This window comes from Aquarana catesbeiana, linkage group LG05 (genome assembly GCF_042186555.1).
Source record: "Aquarana catesbeiana isolate 2022-GZ linkage group LG05, ASM4218655v1, whole genome shotgun sequence".
Taxonomy (NCBI): Eukaryota; Metazoa; Chordata; class Amphibia; order Anura; family Ranidae; genus Aquarana; species Aquarana catesbeiana.
Window position 1 is genome coordinate 16,927,208 of NC_133328.1, and position 10,663 is coordinate 16,937,870.

The 10,663-nt window shown below is 44.6% G+C and overlaps 1 protein-coding gene across 1 annotated transcript in view; it reads right to left on the reverse strand.

The window, feature by feature from the left end:
* Positions 1-10,663, reverse strand: part of ZBTB47 (zinc finger and BTB domain containing 47) — a 49,457-nt gene that overhangs the window by 32,743 nt on the left and 6,051 nt on the right. Inside the window, exon 2 of the mRNA XM_073629483.1 lies at positions 3,556-4,956. Within this exon, the coding sequence (XP_073485584.1) occupies positions 3,556-4,956 (1,401 nt within the window). The remainder of the gene's footprint in view (positions 1-3,555; positions 4,957-10,663) is intronic.

Sequence of the window (10,663 nt, forward strand, 5' to 3'; positions counted from 1 at the left end):
GCGGCTGAAAGGACTCCAGGGAGAAGGGCCAGTCCAGGCCTCTCCCCAGCGGCAGATATGTTCTCTGAGAGAGGCAGAGGTTGGCTGGGTGAATAATGCTCTGTTTGGGACAATTTGGGGTACTGTGTGGGTACCGGCATTCGGGGACTGGAACTACTAACTTCGGAGTCAACCCGTCTGGGGTCTTCTCCTGTGTTAGTCTTCTGCCGAAAGGGGAGAGATGTGACGTAGTCACTTTGGGCGGGGGGAGTCCCGTGGAACTCAGAATCCCTTGGGGTGGCTGGGAAAACCTTGTTTCTGCTCCCCATGCACTTTCTATGTCCAAGTCACCTTGTGTCTCGAATAGGGGCACAGAGTGACTGAGAAATCCAGTCTGATCTGTACTACTCACTGCATGAAATGGAACTGGAATGTTGTATGTATGTGTGTGTAATATTATATATATATTTTTTCACTCTTTGTTATATTTCAGCCATTTGCTAAAATCATTTAAGTTCATTTTTTCCTCACTAATGTACACACAGTACCCCATATTGACAGAAAAGAGTTGTTGACATTTTTGCAGATTTATTAAAAAAAGAAAAACTGATTTTGCAGATTTATTAAAAAAAGAAAAACTGAAATATCACATGGTCCTAAGTATTCAGACCCTTTGCTGTGACACTCATATATTTAACTCAGGTGCTGTCCATTTCTTCTGATCATCCTCGAGATGGTTCTACACCTTCATTTGAGTCCAGCTGTGTTTGATTATACTAATGGGACTTGATTAGGAAAGCCACACACCTGTCTATATAAGACCTTACAGCTCACAGTGCATGTCAGAGCAAATGAGAATCATGAGGTCAAAAGGAACTGCCTGAAGAGCTCAGAGACAGAATTGTGACAAGGCACAGATCTGGCCAAGGTTACAAAAAAATTTCTGCTGCACTTAAGGTTCCTAAGAGCACAGTGGCCTCCATAATCCTTAAATGGAAGATGTTTGGGACGACCAGAACCCTTCCCAGAGCTGGCCGTCCGGCCAAACTGGGCTATCGGGGGTGGGAAGAGCCTTGGTGAAAGAGGTAAAGAAGAACCCAAAGATCACTGTGGCTGAGCTCCAGAGATGCAGTCGGGAGAAAGTTGTAGAAAGTCAACCATCACTGCAGCCCTCCACCAGTCGGGGCTTTATGGCAGAGTGGCCCAACGGAAGCCTCTCCTCAGTGCAAGACACATGAAAGCCCGCATGAAGTTTGCTAAAAAAACACCTGAAGGACTCCAAGATGGTGAGAAATAAGATTCTCTGGTCTGATGAGACCAAGATAGAACTTTTTGGCCTTAATTCTAAGCGGTATGTGTGGAGAAAACCAGGCACTGCTCATTACCTGTCCAATACAGTCCCAACAGTGAAGCATGGTGGTGGCAGCATCATGCTGTGGGGGTGTTCTTTAGCTGCAGGGACAGGACGACTGGTTGCAATCGAGGGAAAGATGAATGCGGCCAAGTACAGGGATATCCTGGACGAAAACCTTCTCCAGAGTGCTCAGGACCTCAGACTGGGCCGAAGGTTTACCTTCCAACAAGACAATGACCCTAAGCACACAGCTAAAATAACGAAGGAGTGGCTTCACAACAACCCAGTGACTGTTCTTGAATGGCCCAGCCAGAGCCCTGACTTAAACCCAATTGAGCATCTCTGGAGAGACCTAAAAATGGCCGTCCACCAACGTTTACCATCCAACCTGACAGAACTGGAGAGGATCTGCAAGGAGGAATGGCAGAGGATCCCCAAATCCAGGTGTGAAAAACTTGTTGCATCTTTCCCAAAAAGACTCATGGCTGTATTAGATGAAAAGGGGGCTTCTACTAAATACTGAGCAAAGGGTCTGAATACTTAGGACCATGTGATATTTCAGTTTTTCTTTTTTAATAAATCTGCAAAAATATCAACAATTCTGTGTTTTTCTGTCAATATGGAGTGCTGTGTGTACATTAATGAGGAAAAAAATGAACTTAAATGATTTTAGCAAATGGCTGCAATATAACAAAGAGTGAAAAATTTAGGAGGCTCTGAATACTTTCTGTCCCCACTGTGTGTGTATATATATATATATATATATACATATATACACACACACACATTATATATATATATATATATATATATATATATATATATATATATATATATATATATATATACACACACACATACATACATATACACACACATACATACAGTTAGTCAATGTTAGGGGGATTCACCCTAGTAAAGTAAATAAAAAATCCCAAATTTTAGTTTGTCCCAAGAAAAGGAGGGGAAATCTTCCAGTGGGGACACTAGATCTGGTGACCCCTTTGAATTCCCTTAATTTGCAGGGATTTCCTTACACTTCCTGTTCTGGCTATAAGACAGGAATGGAAGGCAAGTCTCCAATTGGGGATCCCCAGAAATTAACCTTACAGGGGTTTTAACCCTCCCTTACTCTATTTGAAGACTTTTTTTGTGGACATACACTATATTGTCAAAAGTATTTTGATGCCTGCCTTTACACGCACATGAACTTTAATGGCGTCCATAGCGTTCAATACTGGGTTGGTCCACCCTTTGCAGCTATAGCAGCTTCAACTCTCTTGGGAAGGCTGTCCACAAGGTTTAGGAGTATGTCTATGGTAATCGGGTTGAGGTCAGGGCTCTGGTGCAGGCCAGTCAAGTCCTCCACTCGCTCATCCGTGTCATTAATGCATGAAGGTAAAAAATAAACCTTGAGCCTTTACAACCAACTTTAAGGATCACCCCCTATCTGAAGTGGGCAGCAAGGCCTATTATATGCAGAGCTCCCCAGGGTTGGTTTCATCCTGGACCTGTTGAGATCGGAACAGGAACACCATTTAAGACTGTTGACATACAAACTTGGGGTCCCCTTTCACCTTTAGTTCCAAAGTTTGTGTTTCGCTTTATATTTTTAAAAAGGAGCCCCAGCCTGCATTTAATATATGAAAAAAAAAAAAAAAAAAAAAAAAACGTTAAAGGCTACAAACTCTTCTCTGCTCCTAGATGTTCTCAGTCATATGCATTAAATGAGACATCATTCAACCTGGATGAACTAGGACATACTGTGAGTGCAGGCCACCCTATATTCATAGTGTTATAAGGCACAGAAAACAGCACTTTGCATCAATGGGGACTGTCCACCGATCGGAGAAAGGGGACGGTACTGTGTATCACATGACTGACCAGAAGAAAGGAAAAAAAAAAAAAATATATATGGCATAGGGGTTGGGATGGGGGGTAGCACTGAGGGGCCGAGTCTGGAGTTGGGCTTTCAGATTAACCAGACTATGTTGAAAAGTCAAAGTGATCCCGAGTCTTAACTTTGTGTGCATGGCTATGGACTTTTAGATCACCCTTCGCATAAAGATTACTTCAATCAGAGAAATCATGCATGCAAAGAAAAAACAGAATTGAGGAATGCACACTTACCTTTAACTAAAAAGACCTAAGATCAGCATTTATATATATATTTTTTAAATTGTTAACTACAGGCAGCAGGCGTCAAGCATAAAGAAACTTACTTGTATATTCTTTTCACAGTCTGTCTGGTGATGGAGCATGAGTTCGCTTTCCAAAAGAAACCGCTTGCCGCACTTGTCACAAATCCTCATGCGACTGTGGGTGACGTTCATGTGCTTTTCCAGATACCACCTATTATTGAAAACCCTAGGACACTTTTTACAAGGAAAGTTCTGCTTCTCCTCAAATTTGGCCTTTTGCCCCAACATATCCTGTCCTTTCTTTTTCCGCCTCCCATTACTTCCTCGATTTCGGGATGCTTTTGCTCCTTTACTCAGCGTGGTAGTCTGGTCTTTGCCCGGCGACTTGCTCCCCTCACCAGGAGAGTTTTCATCTTTGGCCATGTCTGCGGATTCATCGTCCTTCTCCTCCTCCTCCTCTTCTTCTTCCTCCTCTTCTTCCTCCTCTTCCTCATGGGGTTCTTCAATGTCCTCCTCTTCGCTTGGAAGGATGTCATCATCTTCATCCTCCAACATGTCTAGAAAATCCTCCTCTTCCTCCATTCCACCTTCTTCTTCCTCATTTTCATCATCTCCCTCTTCTTCCGAACCCCGATCATCCCCGTCTGACCGGTCTAAGACCGTCACCGGTTCCGTTGACCCCTTGCCATCTGTCCCTTTAGAAACGTTTAGTGTCTGGTTATTTAAGTTGACTTCTACGATGATCTGTTCTCTATTGTAGGACTCTTGGCTTTCCATATCCTCCTCAGAGTCGGCTCCTTCAATTTTACAGACCCTGCCCCCGCTTCTTTCCTCATCTTTAAAATACTGCTTAGGTGATGTGGCGTTCGGCAGATGTCCTTTGCTCACACTGTCCTCTACTCGAACAGAGTAAGGGTCATTCCCTTCCCGGGCATAAATCTTTGTTGAAGGGGCATCAACTTCTTGTTTGATCTCCCTATAGAACTGAGGCTGCATTACCGTGGTGACATCCGTCCTACTGTCATCTGTCTCTAAGATGTCGTTGGCCATCGACAGGTTCAACGACCTGCTGTGGATGAGCTCCTGACATGATGTCACAATTTCGTTCATTTGCAACACAGCAGCAGCATTTAAAACGTCCTGCACATTGCAGCCGTTGACTAAGAGCTTAGAGGTGTAAATAAAGTTGAGAATCTGCTGGAAGCCTCGAGACGTCAAAGCCTCCAAGGACAGTTCCACCCTTTGAAGCTGCTTGTTCTGGGTGAAGAGAGAATGGAAGAACTGGCTGTAGGCAGCAAGGACACCCTTGTGAGCAGGGAAAGTGCTCTTCTGTTGGACCAGAACGATGTCCACATCGCAGAGGTCGGGCTGGAACAGGCGCTGCTCGTTGAGTCTGTCCATTAAACAGGTGAAGTGGAGAGCCACATCTTCCACCAGGGAATACTCCGTGGAGGGGTAATCCGTTGTCTTCTCGACGATCAACTGTAAGAAGAGAGAGAGAGACGTGTAAGGGTGTATCAAACAAGCAAGATCACATTAAAAGCAGACACCAAAAACTATAAAAATCTGACAAAAGTAAATTAAAAAAGGTGGGAGCCAGGATGCTCCTTTAGGACGTCAAGGAAATTTGTGCTCCTACAGCAAAGAATGCATAAGAATTGAACAACGAGGGGCCAACTGAGCCTTCTTTTTAAAAGCAGATTGGCTTCCTGGCTTCAGGGATCTGTCCAGCCCTAAAGACAAAGGATCTCTAAAATTACATGTTGCATTGCAGGTCCACTATCGGTTACTCTTTACATAATATGATTTAGTTTGATATTAAAAGAGTTATAGATTGCAGATTCTTGTCTTTGTTCTAAATGAGATGGTAAGCTCCAAAGAGAAGGAATCTGTCCCCCATTAGACTGTAGCTCTAAAGATCAGGAGCCTTATACCACCTGCAAGATCTATATAGAAAGCCCCCTATTAGATGTAATGCCCCAAAGGTCAGGACACTCAAACTTCCTATTTCTTTATTAAATGCTAATCTCCAAACAGTAGGGTCCTCCAAAGGTCAGGACCTCATACTCCCTGTACCCTATTAGAGGGTAAGTTCCAAAGGGCAGGAGCTTCATATGTTCCGTACCGTAAAGATGGTGAGTTTCAAAAGGACAGGGCCCTCATACTTTCTGAATCCTATTGGATGGCTAGCTCCCAAGAGCAGGACTCTCCTGTTCTGGTGACAACTCAGAATGTTTGATTTTTCCATTAGTTTCAGTCTTCCAAAAGGGAAGGATCTCATGAGCCCTGCACCCTCCTAGATGGTATGTTCCAAAGGACAGAACCTTCATACTCCCTACATCTTCCTAGATGTTATGTTCCAAAGGGAAGGATCTCATACTCCCTGTACCTTCCAAGAGGTTATGTTCCAAAGGGCAGAACCTTCAAATGGCCTGCACCATATTAGAGGGCAAGTACCAAGAACCTTCATATGTTACATACCCTACAGATGGTGAGTTTCAAAGGACAGGGCCCTCATACTTCCTGAACCTTATTGGATTGTTACCTCTCAAGGGCAGGACTCTCCTGCTCTGGTGACAACTCAGAAGGTTGGATTTTCCTTTAGTTGCAATCCCAGTGGCATTGGTCACCTTTTACTAAAATTCAGTAGACTTCCCCATAATTTAATCAAGAACATAAAACCAAAGTTTTCTAATCACCACATTACTCCTGAATGAGGAGAACTTTTGATGACACTCGAAGACTAGAGAAATAAATGGCGGTTGCTGCAATATTTTTTTTTGTTACACTGTATTTGTGCAGCCTTCTTTCAAACGCAATTTTTTTGGAAAAAATACATTTCCACGAATTAAAAAAAAAAACAAAAACAAAAAAACACACAAACAGTAAAAAGTTAGCCCAATGTTTTTGTAGAATGTGAAAGAGTAAATAGATACCAAATAGATACCCAACATGTCTTGCTTTAAAATTGCGCACACTCATGGAATGGTGACAAACTACGGTACTCCATAGGCGACGCTAAAAATATTTTTAACAGTTACCAGTTTAGCGTTACAGAGGCGGTCTAGTGATCTAGTTTTTTCTTCCTTTTTTTTTCTTTTTACACTGTCTCTTTAAATTTATTTATTTTTGATTACTTTTATTGTTGTCACAAGGAATGTAAACATCCATTGTGACAGCAATAGTCACGTGTCAGTTTTTTTTGGGAGGGATTTGGGGTCTATAAGCCCCCAAATCTCTCCTTTGCACTTCAAAAAACTAAGTTTGTCTGTTTTGAATAGTGAAATTTTTAATAAATCTGGCGCCTTTAAAGCTACAGTAAACCAGAAGTGATGTCATGACATCGATTCCGGGTTACTAGAGCAGAGACCAGATCAAAAGGCGATTCCGGCTTTGTTCTTGTCTCCGGCCAGCAGGCGGACATTGTTTTGTGATGATCTTAAAACAAGATGTCAAACTCAATTTTATTGTGGGCCGCATCAGCATTATGGTTGCTCTTAAAAGGGCTGGCTAAATATTTTGTATCTACTCAGATACAAAAGGGGTGGGCAGCGTACAGAGTGCAGGGTTCTGGGGTGCGCAGCGTACAGAGTGCAGGGTTCTGGGGTGCGCAGCGTACAGAGTTCTGGGGTGCGCAGCGTACAGAGTTCTGGGGTGCGCAGCGTACAGAGTTCTGGGGTGCGCAGCGTACAGAGTTCTGGGGTGCGCAGCGTACAGAGTTCTGGGGTGCGCAGCGTACAGAGTTCTGGGGTGCGCAGCGTACAGAGTGCAGGGTTCTGGGGTGCGCAGCGTACAGAGTGCAGGGTTCTGGGGTGCGCAGCGTACAGAGTGCAGGGTTCTGGGGTGCGCAGCGTACAGAGTGCAGGGTTCTGGGGTGCGCAGCGTACAGAGTGCAGGGTTCTGGGGTGCGCAGCGTACAGAGTGCAGGGTTCTGGGGTGCGCAGCGTACAGAGTGCAGGGTTCTGGGGTGCGCACCGTACAGAGTGCAGGGTTCTGGGGTGCGCACCGTACAGAGTTCTGGGGTGCGCAGCGTACAGAGTGCAGGGTTCTGGGGTGCGCAGCGTACAGAGTGCAGGGTTCTGGAGTGCGCAGCGTACAGAGTGCAGGGTTCTGGAGTGCGCAGCGTACAGAGTGCAGGGTTCTGGAGTGCGCAGCGTACAGAGTGCAGGGTTCTGGAGTGCGCAGCGTACAGAGTGCAGGGTTCTGGAGTGCGCAGCGTACAGAGTGCAGGGTTCTGGAGTGCGCAGCGTACAGAGTGCAGGGTTCTGGAGTGCGCAGCGTACAGAGTGCAGGGTTCTGGAGTGCGCAGCGTACAGAGTGCAGGGTTCTGGAGTGCGCAGCGTACAGAGTGCAGGGTTCTGGAGTGCGCAGCGTACAGAGTGCAGGGTTCTGGAGTGCGCAGCGTACAGAGTGCAGGGTTCTGGAGTGAGCAGCGTACAGAGTGCAGGGTTCTGGGGTGCGCAGCGTACAGAGTGCAGGGTTCTAGGGTGCGCAGCGTACAGAGTGCAGGGTTCTGGGGTGCGCAGCGTACAGAGTGCAGGGTTCTTGGGTGCGCAGCGTACAGAGTTCAGGGGTGTGCTATGCACATTGTGCAACAGCCCCCAAGACTTCCTCACATCTCTACTACCTGGCCCAGCTCTAGTACCTTCCTGTATGGGTGGCTCTGCTACTGTGTATTTCGGCTCTAGTACCTCCTGTGTATGTGGCTCTGCCTCACAGGGAAATCGTTCTATCAGATTCTGGAGATCTGTCACCGGAGGGATCTGTTAGAGCCGGGAGCCACTGAGAACAAAAAACTGTCCCTTGGCTTCGGTATTTACAAGCGGGGAGCGGAGGGTGAGAGCCGGGAGGTGGAGAAATGGAGTTCCACCACGTGTCGGCTGCCAAACTGGGCGCAAGGGTCACGTGACCAGGCCTAGTGGACGAGATTCGGCCTGCTGGTGTCTTGATAGGATGACCGTATCTTTGGTACCTACATCACTTAAAAAGTAATTTCCAAACTTAAAATCTGCAGATTTCTTTAAAACACCACCTCGTGATCTTGTCAAGGTCCTGGTTTAGGCGCCTCCCGTTATGGGGGTGACAATGGTCTGCCCACGTTGCACTGTTATTGTAATGCATTGCCACCCTTTGGACTGAGACAACTGACATTTCAACACACATTTAGAATGGCCCACTATGGTCACCATCAGGAAACGCGCCTCGATAAAGGCCATGCAGGCTGCACAGAGGCTGCAGCACAGAAGAAACAAAGAATGAAAAGTATTTAATGAAAAAGGTGTTTGGTTTACGATACTCAGAGGCTTTCTAGCAAAATGTTATTCAGTTAAGATTTACATCGACTTTAAAAATGAGATCCTTCAAACTACAAATACGGACGCCGTAGAAGATTGTGGGGTAAGAGTCAGCCAATAATGAGATGAACACCAAAAGCCAGCTGGAATTGCAAAACCCTTAAGAAGCCAGGAGAAGCTCCGTCATCTTCATATCTGACCCCGCAGCTCCTTCCTCCTCACCCGCAGCGAGAGGAGGCGTCCCCCACAAAGGACGAGCGACAGCATGGGGTCCGCGGAATTTAATTACCATTCCTAGAATCCAGAATGTTCAATGAGCATACATCATCACTTCTCCATAAACAAGGCCAGAAGTGATGAAATCTCACTGCCTTCATTTGGACGATGAACCTACAAGTGTATGGTCACAATACAGATTAAAATTGCAGCACATGATTCCACATTTTTTGCTGAATTGCACAACTGCAGACCTCAAAAATACATAATAATTTACCCTCTAGAGAAGCCTCTCTCAACCTTTTCAAACACAGATGAACCCTTGAAAATAAACTTTCTGGTCTTAGGGAACCCCTGATAATAATGACTATATCTACAGCTCATGATACATTTGTTTGATGGTCGGTGGGAAGAATGCTCCTTACAGATAGCCATAAAGATAAATGGTGTCAATGGGAACTTCTCTGAGAGGCAGAAATCGCCCATTGCTCATTGAACCCCTAATAAGGTTCCATGGAACCCTAAGAAAGCACACAGGAGGGCGCAAACGCCTAGTGCATCACCAAGATTTATTGATGTGAGAACAAAAACGGCCAAATCATACTCACAAAAGGTAGAGCATATAAAAGCGTGGCGGCATACACCAAATCACAATCCAGTGCAGGTATCGAGTGGCCTGAGCTGATGCATCATTGCGCCGACATGTTTCGGGGGGCATACCCCCTTCCTCAGAGCTATATAGCTCTGAGAAAGGGGGTATATCCTCCAAAACATGTCAATAAAGCTTGGTAATGCACTAGGTGTTTGTGCTCTCCTATAGCGGGCTCCCTGGACAGGTAAGTGTCCTCATATTAAAAGTCAGTAGCTACAGTATTTTTTTGCCCAGACTGGAGCTCCACTAGCACCAAAAGAAGAAAACTTTTTTTTTTTGAGACAAAGAGGATATCATATGGTTACATTGTTGCATGACTGCGCAACTGTCATTCAAAGTATGATAGCGATGAAAATTGGCTCTTACAGGTGGGAGACCGCGCTGAACTGACTTACTCAGTTGAGGGTCTGAGTGAATGAGCGGTGGTGGAAGCGTGTTGGAGAAGTTCACTCCTGGTGAATTTGGCCCAAATTGACAGAGGCGTTGGTGAGCCCTTTTGGAAGGGCTTGGGCTGCTACCTCTGGGTACGAGCGAAAAAGTCGTTTCCACATATACTTGTGAGGATAGGCAAAAAGAGTGCCCGGTATCCAATTAGAAGTGAAAGAAAAAAAAAAAAAAGGTGAATGTGTAGTTTTATTTAAAAGTAGTAAAGCATGATAAAACCAATGCGTTTCGGGGGAATAAAGACTCCCCCTTCTTCAGGGCCATCAGAGACAAACAAAAATTATATATTATTTTTTATAATATATATATATATATATATATATATATATATATATATATATATATATTTTTTTTTTTTTTTTTTTTTCCCATACATACACCACACACATACAAAAATATATAGCATGATATACATAAAGATTAAGAGGATAACAATTGTTTACATGTCATATATAGAGACACGTATACATGGGTGAAGCTGTATTTGAAAAACAAACAGTATACATTTTTTAAAAATTATTGAAATGGAAAAAGAAAACTTTATTTAAAAATAAATATAGTTTAAAATTCATCCAAGGGTTAT